The sequence below is a fragment of the Oncorhynchus nerka genome, linkage group LG24, assembly GCF_034236695.1.
Source record: "Oncorhynchus nerka isolate Pitt River linkage group LG24, Oner_Uvic_2.0, whole genome shotgun sequence".
Classification (NCBI taxonomy): domain Eukaryota; kingdom Metazoa; phylum Chordata; class Actinopteri; order Salmoniformes; family Salmonidae; genus Oncorhynchus; species Oncorhynchus nerka.
The window spans coordinates 13,875,304-13,893,738 of NC_088419.1; the positions used below are offsets into that span (position 1 = coordinate 13,875,304).

At 48.5% G+C, this 18,435-nt stretch overlaps 1 protein-coding gene across 1 annotated transcript; it reads left to right on the forward strand.

The window, feature by feature from the left end:
* Window positions 1-23: 23 nt before the first annotated feature.
* LOC115118785 (papilin-like) lies at window positions 24-14,245 on the forward strand. Its single transcript, XM_029647492.2, has 13 exons — window positions 24-130; window positions 221-283; window positions 4,765-4,874; window positions 5,233-5,293; window positions 5,439-5,541; window positions 5,657-5,787; window positions 6,017-6,325; window positions 8,707-8,883; window positions 9,191-9,341; window positions 9,421-9,495; window positions 11,485-11,632; window positions 12,929-13,007; window positions 13,354-14,245. The coding sequence occupies exons 2-13, from the start codon at window positions 227-229 to the stop codon at window positions 13,651-13,653; spliced, it is 1,701 nt and encodes a 566-aa protein (XP_029503352.1). The 5' UTR covers window positions 24-130; window positions 221-226; the 3' UTR covers window positions 13,654-14,245.
* Window positions 14,246-18,435: the final 4,190 nt, after the last annotated feature.

Genomic DNA, 18,435 nt, shown 5'->3' on the forward strand with positions numbered 1-18,435 from the left:
CTCTGAGAGCTGGGAAGTTAAGAGGGCTGATAACTGAGTGTCAGTCGGCTTCCTGTTTCCTGGGCGAGTGCACATCCTTCTGGGACTCTGAGCAAGAGGAGTGGATTTGAACTACAGAGATCTTGAAAAGGTATGATAGAATGATGATCATATATTCTATAGTATTTTTGACATTTTTGCAAATGTTTAGGCACCTTTGTATTTTTCCTATCCTCTGCAGGTAAACATGAACATCCTACTGGTCCTGGTTCCTCTGCAGTTACTGGCTGTACCATCACTTTCTGTGAGTGCTACTTATTTCATTTGATGTGTTGCTTGGGTTTAAAAAACATATAGGGGAATAATGATGAGTGAGAAAGTTCCAGACTCACCAATACCCCCCCCCCTCCCACCTCAAAAATACTGACATCCCTTGTTATTGTATTTGATTTCTGATTTTGTTTTACTACCCTGTTGCCCATAGCACAGGGTAACACTGAACACATTATTCAGAAACACTATCTTACCTCTGAAGTTGCTACAGATTTTATTGAGTGCCTGACCAATACTCCACCACCTATTCTGCCTTCCTCTTGTGATTATTTAGTTGATAACTTTAATAGCAAAATATGGGCAACCTTTGATGCCATGGCTCCAGTAAAGTTGAAAAGGGCCACAGCCAAACGGAGAGGCTCTTGGATGAGTGATGAAACTAATCAATTAAAGAGAAGTTGCAGAAAGGCAGAGCAAAAGTGGAGAAAGTCAAAGTTACAGGTCGATTATGATATTCTGAGAGAGCAAATTGGCATATATAACAAGGCAATTAGAAATGCCAGACGGGCTCATTTTCTAACTTGGATCACTAACAATCAGTTTAATTAGAGAGTGCTCTTCTCAACCATTGATGGCCTGATAAATCCTAACCCCTCCAAACCTATGTGAACTTTCCTCCACATCTAAATATGATGAGTTTGTGGCATATTTCAGAGATAAAATAACCAACATTAGGCTGGGTATCAGTCAAGATCTGATGAGAAGTTTGATGATATGTCCTCTAACCTAGCACGCAAAGGCACTGTGGATTTATTTTCCCTGGTTGACACAGACATGCTCAGGAAAGTGATATCACAAAAGTCTTCTACCTGCCTTCTCGATCCTATCCCCACCACCTTCTTCAAAACTCTTTTGAATTGCATATCTGAAAAATGCAAGCTATTGTTACAGGCATTTTCCCCACTGCACTTAAAACTGCTATGGTGAAACCCCTTCTGAAGAAAAGTAATCTAGATTCTTCAGCTCTTAGCAAATTTCAGCCAATCTCCAACCTTCCATTCTTAAGCAAAATTCTGGAGAAATTAGTGTTCAATGAGCTAAAGTATTTTTTAAGTGCCAACCGTATTTAAAATAAAATCCAATCAGATTTCCTACACACCACAGCATAGAAACAGTCTCATTTTGGACTCGGTACTGTTCCCTTTATATGTGTTACCCCTTTATATGTGTTACCCCTTTATATGTGTTACCCCTTTATATGTGTTACCTCTTGGCAGCGTTATCAGAAAGCACAGCACTGATTTTCCCTGCTAAGCAGATAATACACAACTTTACATTTCTGTGTCACCAGAGGATTTTTAGGTCCGCGGATAAATTATTAGACTTTATTAGTGATTTAAATACTTGGATGACTCACAACTTCCTATAGCTAAAACAAGACAAGGTACTTTTTGTTGGAGCCAAAGCACAGAGAGAAAATCTGACCACAAATGTTAATTCACAGGCAATGAAGATAAAATACCAACTAAAAAACCTAGGTGTTATTTTAGATTCTGAACTCCATTTCAAATCACACATTAGGAAAGTGACCAAAATAGTTTTTTACCACCTGAGGAACATTGCCAAGGTGCAACCATTTCTCTCTCAGGCTGATACAGAGAGATTCATCCATGATTTTATTACAAGCAGGCTTGACTATTATAATGCTTTTCTGTCTGGTCTATCCAAGAAAGTAATTTGTCAACTGTAAAACATACAGAATGCTGCAGCATGGGTAGTGACCGAGACCAGACTGAGCGCACACACCACTGGTTTTAAGGTCTCTGCACTGGCGGCCTGTGAGTTTTAGAATTCATTTTAAGATTCTTCTATTGATGTTTAAATCCATCCAGGATTGTGCATCCCAATACATGTTAGACATGCTTTTTAAGTTATGTATCCAGTAGGTCCCTCAGGTCCTCCGGAACTGGCCTTTTTAAACTATCCAAATGCCTTGGACCAAGAGGCATGGAGAGACAGCCTTTAGTTATTATGCCCCCAGCCTCTGGAACAGCCTGCCAGAGAACCTGAGGGGGACCAAGAGGCATGGAGAGACAGCCTTTAGTTATTATGCCCCCAGCCTCTGGAATAACCTGCCAGAGAACCTGAGGGGGACCAAGAGACATGGAAAGACAGCCTTTAGTTATTACGCCCCCAGCCTCTGGAATAACCTGCCAGAGAACCTGAGGGGGACCAAGAGACATGGAGAGACAGCCTTTAGTTATTATGCCCCCGGCCTCTGGAATAACCTGCCAGAGAACCTGAGGGGGACCAAGAGGCATGGAGAGACAGCCTTTAGTTATTATGCCCCCAGCCTCTGGAATAACCTGCCAGAGAACCTGAGGGGGACCAAGAGGCATGGAGAGACAGCCTTTGGTTATTATGCCCCCAGCCTCTGGAATAACCTGCCAGAGAACCTGAGGGGGACCAAGAGGCATGGAGAGGCAGCCTTTAGTTATTATGCCCCCAGCTTCTGGAATAACCTGCCAGAGAACCTGAGGGGGACCAAGAGGCATGGAGAGGCAGCCTTTAGTTACTGTGTCCCCAGCCTCTGGAATAGCCTGCCAGAGAACCTGAGGGGTGCTGAAACTGTGAACATATTAAAACACATTTTTAGATTTGCTTTTCCTCAGGGTGCTTTTTAGTTCAGTTTGTCATTATTTTGTTTTTTATCTCGTGTTTTTTGTGTAGTATATTATTTCAGCTTTATTTTCATTGTTTAAAAAAAAAAAATTCCCTGTAAAGCACATTGCGTTGATGTATAAATAAAGCTTGACTTCATTTGATTTGATGGTGAGAGGTTAGCATGTCTTGGAGGTTTGATATTTGTGCTTCTGTAACTTTCTCACTCATCATTATTCTCAATTCAATTCAAGGCTAATATGTAATCAAGGTAGCATCCACAATAACGTAGAAGTGTTTAGAAACATATTCTGTTCTTATTTACAATAAAAGTGACCCCAAAATGACACAATACATTATTCACCATTAATTTCTATTTGGCACAAAATGATCCAGAAAACAACCAAAACAAACAACAAATGCATTCAACAAGTTTGTAGTCACAAGCTAAACCATAAGCTTGATGTAATCATTGCGTGCTAGGAATATGGGAACAAACACTTAACATTTAACTATACTGAACAAAAATATAAATACAAAATATAAAGTGTTGGTTTCATGTGCTGAAATAAAAGATCCCAGAAATGTTCCATATTTTCCAGAAATGTTCCATGTTTTCCAGAAATGTTGTGCACAAATTTACAAATTTGTTTACATCCCTGTTAGTGAGCATTTCCCCTTTGCCAAGATAATCCATCTACCTGACAAGTGTGGCATATCAAGAAGCCGATTTAACAGCATGATCATTACACAGGTGCACCTTGTGCTGGGGACAATAAAAGGCCACTCTAAAATGTGCAGTTTTGTCACACAACACAATGCCACATATGTCTCAAGTTTTCAGAGATCGTGCAATTAGCATAGTGACTGCAAGAATGTCCAACCTCCAACGTCGTTTGGAGAATTTGGCAGTACGTCCAGCTGGCCTCACAACCGCAAACCACGTGTAACCACGCCAACCCAGGACCTCCACATCCAGCTTATTCACTTATGGGATCGTCTGAGAACAGCCACCCAGAGAGCTGATGAAACTGAGGAGTATTTCTGTCTATAAAGCCCTTTTGTGGGGAAATACTCTGATTGGCTGGGCCTGGACAACCAATGGCTGTGCCCCTGCCCAGTCATGTGTAATCCATAGGTTAGGGCCTAATGAATTTATTTCAATTGACTGATTTCCTCATATGAACGGTGTAAATCAGTAAAATCGTTGAAATTATTGCATGTTGGTTTATATCTTTGTTCAGTATACTTAAATACACATATAAGTGATTTTTTTCCAATACTTTTGGTCCCCTAAAATGGGGGGGACTGTGTTCAAAAAGTGCTGTAATTTAAAACAGTTCACCCGATATGGATGAAAATACCCTCAAATTAAAGCTGACTATCCGCACTTTAACCTCATGATCATTGTAACATTTAAAATCCAAAGAGTACAGAGCCAAAACAAACAAAACAATGTGTTGCTTTCCCAACACTGTTGGAGCTCCTGTATATCAATGTTATACAAAGCACATTTTCAGTGAGGTCCTCAAGGGAAGACAACAAAAACAAACCGGATATACATATGATGATCTAATACTCCTACGCCATACACCAACATGTATATAAAACACCAATAATACAACACAACTCATGTCATTACACATTACAGGCACACAGTCATATTTTGTTTACAAAAACAGCTGGAATGTGGGGATTTTATATCGTTACCATACTGGTGTGTAAAAGGCTTGTGTAATGATATGTAATTGTTTGTGGTGATAGGATGTTTTCCACTTGCTATTCTGGTGTATACTTACCGAGTACTGTGTTTACTGTCGGGTTATGGCGTTTGGTGTGCTTATGTTCCAGCTAACGGCGCCCAGCAATGACTACTGGGGGGAATACGGAACCTATGGGCCATGCAGCCGCCCCTGTGGCACTGGAGTAGCCATGAGGACCAGGCAATGTATTACTGCAAGGTAAAAAATAAAAATAATAATAATGTGAGAGAGTGTGTGTGTGTGAGAGAGAGAGAGATGGAGAAAAGAGAGAGACAGAAAGAAAGAGAGACAGACAGAGAAAGAGAGAGTTGAGAAAGAGAGAGAGAGAGAAAAGTGAGGCGGAGAGAAAGAGAGAGAGAGAGAAAAGAGGCAGAGAGAGAGAGAGGAGGGAGAGAACAGAGAGAACAGAGAGAGACAGAGAAAGAGAGAGTTGAGAAAGTGTGAGAGAGGGAGAGAGAGAGAGGCAGAGAAAGAGAGAGAGACAGAGAAATAGAGAGTTGAGAGAGTGTGTGTATGAGGATTGTATGTCTTTCTGACTCTCCTCTTTGATTTGCAGGACAGACGGAGGAAACAACTGCGTGGGATCTTCAAAATCTTACCGCACCTGTAATACGCAGGTACACACACACACACACACACACACACACACACACACACACACACACACACACACACACACACACACACACACACACACACACACACACACACACCTCCCCCCAATGAAAACACCAACAGAATGAGATTGTCTGTTCCATGCAGGCATGTCCCGTGGGTTCCAGGGATATCCGCGAGGAGCAGTGTGCCCAGTTTAATAGGATGGACTTCCAGAGTAAACGATACACCTGGCTGCCTTACCATGGAGGTACAATGGGAATGACATGCAACTTATAAAGTGTAATATTTCACTGTGGATTATTACCCATATCCTCATTATACATACATGAAGAATGACTAATGTTTGCTGTTTACCTGTGAAGCGTCTAACCCATGTGAGCTGAACTGCGTCCCCCGTGGAGAGAACTTCTTCTACAGACACAGGCCTGCCGTGGTGGACGGGACACCCTGCTATGTGGGGCGCAGTGACATCTGTATCGCAGGCATCTGCAGGGTATTAGTACTTACCTTATATCCTTATTTTCATTCCACATTTAATAGTTCAACATGCCATGCATACACACACACACACACACACACACACACACACACACACACACACACACACTCACAGACACACATACGCATGCACACACACACACACTCACAGACACACATACGCATGCACACACACATACACACACACACTCATATTGTCTTAATCTGTGTTATCTGATACCTAGGCGGTGATCAACGAAGAGATCCTCGGCATGGACCGTGACGTGGTGCCGGCACTTCCCGCTCCTGCCGCCAACTTGCGCCACCGCGAGTCCCTCATGTACGCCTACACATACAGCGCCTGGTCCGAGTGCTCAGTCCCCTGCAACGGAGGCACACAGCACCGCAGTGTACAGTGCATGGTCCAGGACTCGACGGCGCCCCACGTGGTGGATGACTCTTACTGCGACTCCCAGGGACTACCCAGGCCGGCCAGCCAGCAGGCCTGCAACCAGCAGCAGTGTGCCGAGTACAGTGTTTCCAGCTACAGTGTGGTGGGTACTGGGTAGCTACTGTGTGGTGGGTACTGGGTACTGGGTAGCTACAGTGTGGTGGGTACTGGGTACTGGGTAGCTACAGTGTGGTGGGTACTGGGTACTGGGTAGCTACAGTGTGGTGGGTACTGGGTACTGGGTAGCTACAGTGTGGTGGGTACTGGGTACTGGGTAGCTACAGTGTGGTGGGTACTGGGTAGCTACAGTGTGGGGGGTACTGGGTAGCTACAGTGTGGTGGGTACTGGATACTGGGTACTGGGTAGTTACAGTGTGGGGGGTACTGGGTAGCTACAGTGTGGTGGGTACTGGGTACTGGGTAGCTACAGTGTGGTGGGTACTGGGTACTGGGTAGCTACAGTGTGGGGGATACTGGGTACTGGGTAGCTACAGTGTGGTGGGTACTGGATACTGGTACTGTGTACTGGGTAGCTACAGTGTGGTGGGTACTGGGTAGCTACAGTGTGGGGGTACTGGGTACTGGGTACTGGGTAGCTACAGTGTGGTGGGTACTGGGTACTGGGTAGCTACAGTGTGGTGGGTACTGGGTACTGGGTACTGGGTAGCTACAGTGTGGTGGTTACTGGGTACTGGGTAGCTATAGTGTTGGGGGTACTGGGTACTGGGCAGCTACAGTGTGGTGGGTACTGGGTAGCTACAGTGTGGTGGGTACTGGATACTGGGTATCAAATTTCAAATCAAATGTATTTATATAGCCCTTCGTACATCAGCTGATATCTCAAAGTGCTGTACAGAAACCCAGCCTAAAACCCCAAACAGCAAGCAATGCAGGTGTAGAAGCACGGTGGCTAGGAAAAACTCCCTAGAAAGGCCAAAACCTAGGAAGAAACCTAGAGAGGAACCAGGCTATGTGGGGTGGCCAGTCCTCTTCTGGCTGTGCCGGGTGGAGATTATAACAGAACATGGCCAAGATGTTCAAATGTTCATAAATGACCAGCATGGTCCAATAATAATAAGGCAGAACAGTTGAAACTGGAGCAGCAGCACGGCCAGGTGGACTGGGGACAGCAAGGAGTCATCATGTCAGGTAGTCCTGAGGCATGGTCCTAGGGCTCAGGTCCTCTGAGAGAGAGAGAGAAAGAAAGAGAGAAAGAGAGAATTAGAGAGAGCACACTTAAATTCACACAGGACACCGAATAGGACAGGAGAAGTACTCCAGATATAACAAACTGACCCTAGCCCCCCGACACATAAACTACTGCAGCATAAATACTGGAGGCTGAGACAGGAGGGGTCAGGAGACACTGTGGCCCCATCCGAGGACACCCCCGGACAGGGCCAAACAGGAAGGATATAACCCCACCCACTTTGCCAAAGCACAGCCCCCACACCACTAGAAGGATTTCTGGGTACTGGGTAGCTACAGTGTGGTGGGTACTGGGTACAGGGAACTGGGTAGCTACTGTGTGGTGGGTACTGGGTACCAGGTACTGGGTAGCTACAGTGTGGTGGGTACTGGGTAGCTACAGTGTGGTGGGTACTGGGTACCGGGAACTGGGTAGCTACTGTGTGGTGGGTACTGGGTACCAGGTACTGGGTAGCTACAGTGTGGTGGGTACTGGGTAGCTACAGTGTGGTGGGTACTGGGTACTGGGCAGCTACAGTGTGGTGGGTACTGGGTAGCTACAGTGTGGTGGGTACTGGGTAGCTACAGTGTGATGGGTATTGGGTACTGGGCAGCTACAGTGTGGTGGGTACTGGGTAGCTACAGTGTGGTGGGTACTGGGTACTGGGTAGCTACAGTGTGGTGGGTACCAGGTACTGGGCAGCTACAGTGTGGTGGGTACTGGGTAGCTACAGTGTGGTGGGTACTGGGTAGCTACAGTGTGATGGGTACTGGGTACTGGGTAGCTACAGTGTGGTGGGTACTGGGTACCAGGTACTGGGTAGCTACAGTGTGGTGGGTACTGGGTAGCTACAGTGTGGTGGGTACTGGTTAGCTACTGTGTGGTGGGTACTGGGTACTGGGCAGCTACAGTGTGATGGGTACTGGGTAGCTACTGTGTGGTGGGTACTGGGTACTGGGCAGCTACAGTGTGGTGGGTACTGGGTACTGGGTAGCTATAGTATAGTGAGTACTGGGTAGCTACAGTGTGGTGAGTACTGGGTACTGGGCACCAGTATGGCCAGTATAGAGTCAACGTTAACAGTTTAACAGAGGGTAGATTAGGAGAGTGTTTCCCAAACCTCTCTGTCAACAAGATGTATCTGTCGGTACGCAAAATCATGTTCAATATACTGTACCTCTCCAGCAAGTTGTAAACTACTGTACTAACCAACTACAGTGTCGCCACAGAATGATTTTCAGATTGCAGATTTTGTTTTGCTGCTAAATTCCCTAATTGATATGTCCAACGTCCAGTGCTCAGTGAGCTGTGGTGATGGCCAGCAGACCAGGGAGGTGTTCTGTGTGGGGGCGGGAGGAGAGCGCCTTGAGGAGCAGGCCTGCAGCGGTCTGGCACGCCCACCCACAGTCCAGGCCTGCCGCAAACTAGCCTGCCATACTCACATCAGCTGGCATGTCAATGACTTCGGACTGGTGAGAGAGAGATTTTCTTTCTTATTGGGTCAAAATCATACATTACAAAGCACTTTAAACAACATACATAAACAATGAGAGAGTGAGATACTTTTGACAGACTACAGTACACTCTTATGTATCCTCTCATCTTTCCATACTTTTTTTTGTTTTTTGTCACTCTCTCCCTCTCTATCCTGCTCTCTATCACTGTCCTCTCCCTCTCTCTCTCTCTCTCCCTTCTTCTCTGTCCCTCTCTATCCTTCTATCCTGCTCTCTCTCATTGTCCTCTCCCTCTCTCTCTCTGTCCCTCTCCTTGTCCCTATAGTGCTCTAAGAAGTGTGGTGGGGGGGTGCGTGAGAGAAGGGTGGTGTGTATGGACATAGAACAGAACCCACATGGGGAGGACAGATGTTCCCCCCACGTCAGACCCCCCACTGTGGAGCACTGTAACACCCAGACCTGCCATGACGCCCAGAGTGAGTCCAATCCGTGTGTGTGTGTGTGTGTGTGTGTGTGTGTGTGTTTCTGTTCATCCTTGTCTCTCTCTGTATACAGTAGGTGTACCAAGTGTCCATGACCCAAGAGGACATGATGGAACTCTGAGAGGATTTGTGCCTTATGACCCTTCAGGTGTGTGTGTCAGTTTGTGTGTGAAATTATAATCATCCTTGTGCGTAGACTCTCTTGGGATAATTCAAGTAGAGACAGATATAGCTTACCATTTATTTCTCACTCATTTCTCACTTTAACAAATCAGAGTTGACCATGAGACCATATATCCTCAGGTTAAAACACACTTCTCTGAAGAGTTGTTCTCCCTGCAAGCCTTAATGATCCAAACAGTTCTGTTTTTCAAATCCGTTTTTTTTCTACAGACTGTCCAATCAGCAAGTTACAAGTGACCAAATGGGATTTGTGCATATTCAGACAGCAGTCATTTGCTGACATAGCTATGCTAGTTGTCATAGTAACGGGCGTGTGCACAGTGGTGTAAGTTGATTGGTGGTGGTCAGTTGAAGCTGCTGAGGGTCGGGTCGGCTCATAATAAAGTCTGGAATGGCATCAAACACCTGGAAAACCATAGGTTTCATGTATTTGATACCATTCCACCTATTCCACTCCAGCCATTAACACGAGCCAGTTCTCCCACATTAAGGTGACACCAACCTCCTGTGGTGGTGGTGGTGGTAGTGGTGGTGCTAAAACACGCTTCTCTCATGGTACATACTGTATGTCCCAGTCCTCCCTGTCTAGACCAAAGGTATCCAACTCTGACCCTACGAGGTCTGGATCTTGCTGGGTTTCTCTTCTACCTGATAACTAATTGTACCCACCTGGTGTCCCAGGTCTGAATCAGTCCAGGAACTAGCTTTGAGTTCCAGAGTTGAATTTGAGCGGTCTAGGCAGTGTTGTAATCCATCATAAAATCATAGCTACATATATACAATACAGGTTCCACTTGCCAAACTGGTAGGCCTATATCTAAAAAATATACTGTCTAGCTAAACATACCTACCACTACTAAATATACTGTATAGCTAAACATACCTACCACTACTAAATATACTGTCTAGCTAAACATACCTACCACTACTAAATATACTGTCTAGCTAAACATACCTACCACTACTAAATATACTGTATAGCTAAACATACCTACCACTACTAAATATACTGTCTAGCTAAACATACCTACCACTACTAAATATACTGTCTAGCTAAACATACCTACCACTACTAAATATACTGTATAGCTAAACATACCTACCACTACTAAATATACTGTCTAGCTAAACATACCTACCACTACTAAATATACTGTCTAGCTAAACATACCTACCACTACTAAATATACTGTATAGCTAAACATACCTACCACTACTAAATATACTGTCTAGCTAAACATACCTACCACTACTAAATATACTGTATAGCTAAACATACCTATCACTACTAAATATACTGTCTAGCTAAACATACCTACCACTACTAAATATACTGTATAGCTAAACATACCTACCACTACTAAATATACTGTCTAGCTAAACATACCTACCACTACTATTAAACATACCTAACATTACTAAATATACTATATAGCTAAACATACCTACCACTACTAAATGTACGATAGCAAAAAATAAACACCCAGTTGTAAATATTCTCAACATGCTCATTGTTACCCGGGTGGGTGTTTACGTTTTGTATATGTACTTCAAGTATAATATAGAGTTCAGGTGGGCCTTCGTACCTCACCAAACAAAGGAAAGGAGGGTTGATCAATGACAAAAATCACGAGAAGGGCTTACAAAGAAAAACTTCCAAAAGGGCTAATTTGAGGTGAAAAGGAGTTGTGGCACTCCACAAAGAAAAGGCAGAGATGATTTTAATCCATTATACAGGATGCAAACAGACGACTGACGTTTCAACGTCAAGTTAACGTCTTCCTCAGAGTGAAAACCCCCCAAATATCTGCCTTTCTTTGTGGAGCGCTCCAACTCCTTTTATCTTGAATGAGTCCTTTTGGAAGTTTGCCTTGGTAAGCCACTCTCATTAAGGAGAGGCTATTTTTTATATATTATGTAAACATGTGACGTTATGTGTGTTTCCTCTCTTTAGCCACTAACACAGTGTATGACCCTTACTCCACCACTGTGGTTGGTCCCCACTGTGCCCAGTCATACTATGGCTGCTGCCCGGACGGTCACACATCCGCTGGTGGGCATAGAGGAGAGGGCTGTCCCACAGATGACTGTGAACGCACCCGGTAAGACTTTGGGTCTGTTCAGTACGGCACAACGTTACAGAACATTACAAAACGTTCAGATAGAGATAGCGTTGTGTTGAACACACATGGTACAAAGATGTTGATTGTGACAAAAAGGTATGTTACTTGCAGTCCAACTAGTGACTTTCAACTCGATGGCCTATATTAGGGATGCCCAACCCTCTTCTTGGAGACCTACCATCCTGTCGGTTTTCAGTCCAACCCTCATCCTGGAGATCTACTGTCCTGTAGGTTTTCTGTCCAACCCTAATTTAACACACCTGATTCTACTAATTAGCTGCTCAACAAGACGTTAACTAGCTGAATCAGATATACTAAATTAGGGTTGGATCGAAAACCTACAGGACAGTAGATCTCCAGGAAGAGGGTTGGACTGAAAACATACAGGACAGTAGGTCTACAGGAAGAGGGTTGGACTGAAAACCCACAGGACAGTAGATCTCCAGGAAGAGGGTTGGACTGAAAACCCACAGGACAGTAGATCTCCAGGAAGAGGGTTGGACTGAAAACCTACAGGACAGTAGATCTCCAGGAAGAGGGTTGGACTGAAAACCTACAGGACAGTAGATCTCCAGGAAGAGTGTTGGACTGAAAACCTACAGGACGGTAAGGACTCCAGGAAGAGGGTTGGACTGAAAACCTACAGGACAGTAGGTCTCCAGGAAGAGGGTTGGGCTGAAAACCCACAGGACAGTAGATCTCCAGGAAGAGGGTTGGACTGAAAGCCTACAGGAAGAGGGTTGGACTGAAAGCCTACAGGAAGAGGGTTGGACTGAAAGCCTACAGGAAGAGGGTTGGACTGAAAACCAACAGGAAGAGGGTTGGACTGAAAACCAACAGGAAGAGGGTTGGACTGAAAACCAACAGGAAGAGGGTTGGACTGAAAACCAACAGGAAGAGGGTTGGACTGAAAACCAACAGGAAGAGGGTTGGACTGAAAACCAACAGGAAGAGGGTTGGACTGAAAACCAACAGGAAGAGGGTTGGACTGAAAACCAACAGGAAGAGGGTTGGACTGAAAACCAACAGGAAGAGGTTTGGACTGAAAGCGTACAGGAAGAGGGTTGGACTGAATGCCTACAGGAAGAGGGTTTGGACTGAAAACCAACAGGAAGAGGGTTGGACTGAAAACCAACAGGAAGAGGGTTGGGCAGCCTTGGCCTATATGGATGCCGTCCGTGTTTCTGTCTCACCTGTCTTTGTGTGTGCCTGTCTATACCAGCTACCTGTTGGTTTGTTTTCTATATCTTACCTGTGTGTGTGTCTGGTTGTCAGGTATGGCTGCTGTCTGGATGGGGTGACTACTGCTCAGGGTCATGGAAGGGCAGGATGTGCTGATAACCAACCACGTGCGGTAAGAGCTGCTACCACCCATTATACCAGAGTGGCGCAGCGGTCTAAGAAACTGTATCTCAGTGCTAGAGGCATCACTACAGACACCCTGGTTCAAATCCTGGCTGTATCACAACCGTCCGTGATTGGGAGTCCCATAGGGCGGTGCAAAATGGGCCCAGCGTCGTCTGGGTTTGGCCGGTGTAGGCCGTCATTGTAAATAAGAATTTGTACTTAAACTGACTTGCCTAATTAAATAAAGGTTAAATATATATACATATGTCATACTGTCTGTCTGCCTGTCTTTCTGTATATATGTCTCTCTTGTGTGTGCGTGTGTCTGACTTTCTCTCTCTCTCTCTCTGCAGGACCACTCTGCCCCGGCTTATGCTCAGTCCGGCCATATGTGCTCCCTGTCACGTGACGATGGATCCTGTGCCAACTGGACATCCCGCTTCTACTACAACTCAGCCACTGGCAGCTGCACTCAGTTCTGGTATGGTGGTTGCCATGGCAACGCCAACAACTTTGTGTCCAGGGACGTTTGCCAGAGGGAGTGTGGCGGCGCCGTCGTGACACCACGACAGGCATCCCCACCCGCACGGTCTGGCATGAGAGTAAGGGTGGGCGCGAGGGCGAGGGCGATGGCATACCGCGCCCGGTCTTAAGAGACACAGGATGAATGTGTTTCAGTCATACAAACACCGTACAGAGGAAAGGAAAGATATTAAGTTTTCCATATAATACTTCATATGTGAACAAATGTCTTCCAAAATCTGACCTGCAACATTTCTCTGTGCTTTCTGTCATTGTTGATATCAATAAACTGAACTGAACAAATCTGTTGTATCATGTTATCCTTCTTCTTGTGTCATAATATATTGTAGCGACCCGCACAGACAGCTGTGTGTTATGTGTTAGGCTAGGAGGTGGTTGTGTTGTACTGACCAGTACCCGGTGTTCGCGGGGTCCGACATGTCAATCAACCTGCTATCTGCCAATCACGGGAATGCCTGGAATGTTCTGATGCCGGGCATCCTGGTGGTTGGCGGAGTGGCGTGGAGGGGGGTTGGGCAGGGGGGTGGAGCATTGGAAGTTAAGACCAGGTTCAGCTTTTGTTCTCTCTCTCTTACGTCGGGGCTTCACAAGAGAAGGTCACGATTGGCTTGTGGGTTATCTGTCATCTTTTTGGCGTGTGCTACGGCCCAAACAGTAGCCTGTGTAAAGTTGGTTTAATAAACCGTCAATTCGCAAACTCAAGCCTCTGTCTGGACAATTGTTCATTTATGATCTAGTCAGGTCATTACATTGGTGTCAGAAGTAAAAACGTTGATACAAGTTAGCCAGCTAGCTAGCTGACTTATGTGGCTAGCTACCTTAGGTGAGAACGGGGATTGAAAATGCTTCGAGGGAATCCGAAAGTGAAGGTGGAGGTAGGGGACGATTATGGCCAAGGAGGTGCGTGTGAATGGACGTCGGGGGTTCTGTCTGAGGAGATCGCCAGGGCGTCGGAGCGCAGAGGCCGCTTGAGGGAGGACGTTAGAGCGATGGCGGATGAAGCGGGCATGAGTGCTTCGTCGACTGTATTTCGCGCGGATTCTGGTGGGCGGACCGGCGTGACGAGGAATCTGGGGCTCAGGATGTAAACAAACATGGCGGCGCCCAGTTCCCGGCTGCGTCCGTATCTGTTAAGACCCCGAAGTATTCCGGTAAGGCGGATTGGGAAGCTTTTCATGCTCAGTTTGAACTGTTAGCTCATTTTAGGGAGTGGTCGGATGAAGAAAGGGCACTGCAGTTGGCTTTATGCCTCACGGATGAAGCTCTGGCCTGTTTGATATTGATTAGCCCCGAGGACAGGCATGATTATGGTGCTTTAGTGGGAGCACTGAGGAGGCGCTATGGACAGTGTGTACAGCCCGGGCTACTGCACTCCGAACTGAGTAATAGACGCAGGCAGCCTGGAGAGCCTCTACGGGTGCAAGCTAATGACATTGAGAGCCTCTCTCGGCGGGCATATGCTCACATGCCCCCCTCCGTGCAGAGCGAGCTAGCACGGGACCAGTTCATACAGGCGCTCTCTCCTACGGAGCTGCGCATACAGACCCAGCTGGCTCATCCTGAGTCATTGCAGACAGCCTTGGAGATGGCTTTGGAGAGGGAGCTGGTGTGGGCTGGGGCTTCAGCTGGGGCTTTGGTGGGGGTGCAGGGAGACACACCCTCTGTGCGAGCTGGGGGCAGAGCAGCCCGGGCCGGAAAAGCCTGCTTGGGTGGCCGAAATGACAAAACTCATTCGTGCTGTGTCGCTACAGGCGGAACGAAACACACGCCCTGGTCCCAGGGTCTGCTGGGGTTGTGGCCAGCCAGGCCATCTGCGCCGAGATTGCCCCATGTCCCCCAGAGCTCAGGGAAACGGCTCGGGGTCCGCATAGACCGGGTAGTGCGGACCCCTGGCTTTCTATCCCAACCACCATCATCTTCAGGAGGAGCCCACCGGCACAGACGGGGAAGCAAGGCTCCACTTCCCCCAGAAGCAGACGAGGGCAAGCGGATGGAGCCTGTTGTTGTGGTGGGCCGGACCTGTGTTGGGGACTTTTGTCATGTCCCTGTCACTGTGGAGGGGGTGCCCTGCTCCGCCCTGGTGGACACTGGGTCCACAGTAACCCTGGTGAGGCCAGATATTGTGCCAGGTTGGACTCAGTGTGAGCCTACAACTGTGCAGCTCCGCACAGTCACAGGTGAGCTGGCACCCATGAGAGGGAAGGGAATAATGACTCTGACAGTAGGGGCAGGACTGTGCGTCATCCTGTGTGGGTGGCGGCTGTGCAGGACCCTTGTATCCTGGGGTTGGACTTTCTTAGGAGCACAGGCTGCCAGTTAGACCTAAATAGGGGCACACTGAGCTTCCAGGGAGGGACGGAAGTCACCATGGCCCCCCCTAATGTCACATTCACTCAACCCAACAAACCCTTTACTCCAACAGTTAAAGCAGCAGAGAATCATGGCTGCGCCCCTCCCCCCCACAGCTGTGTGTGACTTTTCCCCAGTCCCCCTGTCACCTACGGCGGTGTGTTACATTCCCCCAGCTACCTCCATGACACAGCCCTCTGTGAGCCCGGGCCGCACCCCCCAGCCCAGCTACCCCAGATGGGAGAGGAGAGGACACTGTCTGCAGTGAGGGAGATATGGGGAGGAACTGTGTTGGTCTTGACCCCGAGCAGCAGGAACGGTTGTGGCAGTTGCTGTTTGAATTCAGAGACAGCTTTGCGTTGAGTGAGGAAGAGGTGGGTCAGACTCATCTGGTGCAGCATGAGATCGACACAGGGGATGCTCGACCCATCAAGATGCGTCCCCGCCGTATCCCGCTGGCACGCCAGGAGGCGGCAGACAAGGCTGTGTTGGAGATGCAGCGGGCAGACTTCATTGAGCCCTCAGACAGCCCCTGGGCGGCGCCAGTCGTCATGGTTCCGAAGAAGGGGGGCAAGCTGAGGTTCTGTGCGGACTACAGGCGGCTGAATGAGGTAACCAGGAAGGACTCATACCCCATACCACGTATCGATGAGTCGCTGGACCTGGTTAGGGGGTCCTCCTGGTTCTCCTCACTAGACCTCCGCAGTGGCTACCTGCAGGTGCCCCTCTCCCCAGAGGCCAGAGCCAAAACTGCGTTCTCCACTAACAGAGGACACTGGCAGTTCAAGGTCCTGTGCTTTGGCCTGTGCAACGCTCCAGCTACTTTTGAGCGTTTGATGGACAGGGTGCTGGATGGCATCCCCCGACAGCAGTGTCTGGTATACCTCGATGACATCCTGGCCCATGGCAGCTCCTTCCAGTCAGCCCTGGGGGCGCTACGGCGTGTGCTGGAGAGGGTGGCTGCCGCAGGTCTGAAGCTCCACCCCGAGAAGTGCCACTTCATGAGGAGAGAGGTGTCCTTCTTGGGCCACCGAGTGGGGAAGGAGGGGATCAGCACCATGGAGGACAAGGTAGGGGCTGTCAGAGACTGGCCCACCCCCACCGACCAGCGTCAGCTGAAGAGCTTCCTGGGCCTGGCCTCGTACTACAGGAGGTTTGTACGGGGCTTCTCAACGGTTGCTGCTCCACTGAACCGCCTGCTGCCGAAGGACAAGGCTTTCACTTGGACAGTGGAGTGTGAGGAGGCGTTCAACACCCTCAAACGTGCACTGATCGAGGCCCCCGTGCTCGCCCCCCCTGACCTCACCTTGCCCTTTATCCTGGACACAGACGCGAGCAATGTGGGCATGGGTGGGGTGCTGGCCCAGGTGGGGCCAGAGGAGGAGAGAGTGGTGGCGTACTTCAGCAAATCATTTGACAAACATGAGCGCCGCTACTGTGTCACCCGGCGGGAGCTCTTGGCTGTTGTGGCTTCCGTCAAACACTTCAAGTACTACCTGGGTGGTCTGCCCTTTACTGTAAGGACTGACCACTCTGCTCTCCAGTGGCTCATGTCTTTCAGAGAGCCAGAGGGGCAGGTGGCACGCTGGTTGGAGGAGCTTCAGCCGTATGACTTCACGGTGGTGCACAGGGCAGGGGCACGCCACTCCAACGCCGACGCCATGTCCCGTCGGCCCTGTACTGCAGACGGCTGCCGCCACTGTGAACGGAGAGAGGGACGGGAGAGAGAGCTGCGGGCAGAGGAGGGTGTCTGTGCCACAGTGTGTCGGGCGAGCGGGCCTGTCTGCTGTGAGCTGCAGACTGTCGACGTGGCTGAATGGCGGCAGCAGCAGGGACGGGACACAGACCTACAGCCAGTGCTACAGTGGGTAGAGGCGCAGGTGAGGCCACCATGGGAAGAGGTGACAGCGCTCTCACTCGCGACCAAAAGGTTGTGGTCGAAGTTTGAGAGACTGCGGCTGGCTGATGGCGTGCTACAGCGGGCATGGAAGGAGTCAGCTACGGGAGAGGAGAGGTGGCAGGTGGTGGTCCCAAAAGCATTGCGGGAGGCTGTGCTCCAGAGTACTCATGGGGGTGGGGACTGGACACTTTGGGGTCACAAAAACACTGCGCCGTCTCCGTCAGGGCTTCTACTGGGGGCAGCACAAGAGGGATGTGGAGGACTTTTGTTGCCGCTGTGACAACTGCACAGCGAGAAAGGGCCCCCCAGGCCGCTCTCATGCTCAGCTCCAACAGTTCCCCGTGGGGGCTCCCATGGAGAGGGTGGGAGTGGATGTAGTTGGGCCGTTCCCCACCACAGACAGTGGAAACCGCTGGGTGCTCACGGCCATGGACTATTTCACAAAATGGCCCGAGGCCTATGCTCTGCCTGACCAGGAGGCAGAGACCACCGTCGACGCCCTGACAGCGGGGATGTTCAGCAGGTTTGGAGCTGCAGAGTCCATCCACAGCGACCAAGGCAGAAACTTTGAGTCCCGTGTGTTCACCACCATGTGTGAGAGGCTGGGTATGCACAAGACCCGCACTACTCCTCTCCATCCTCA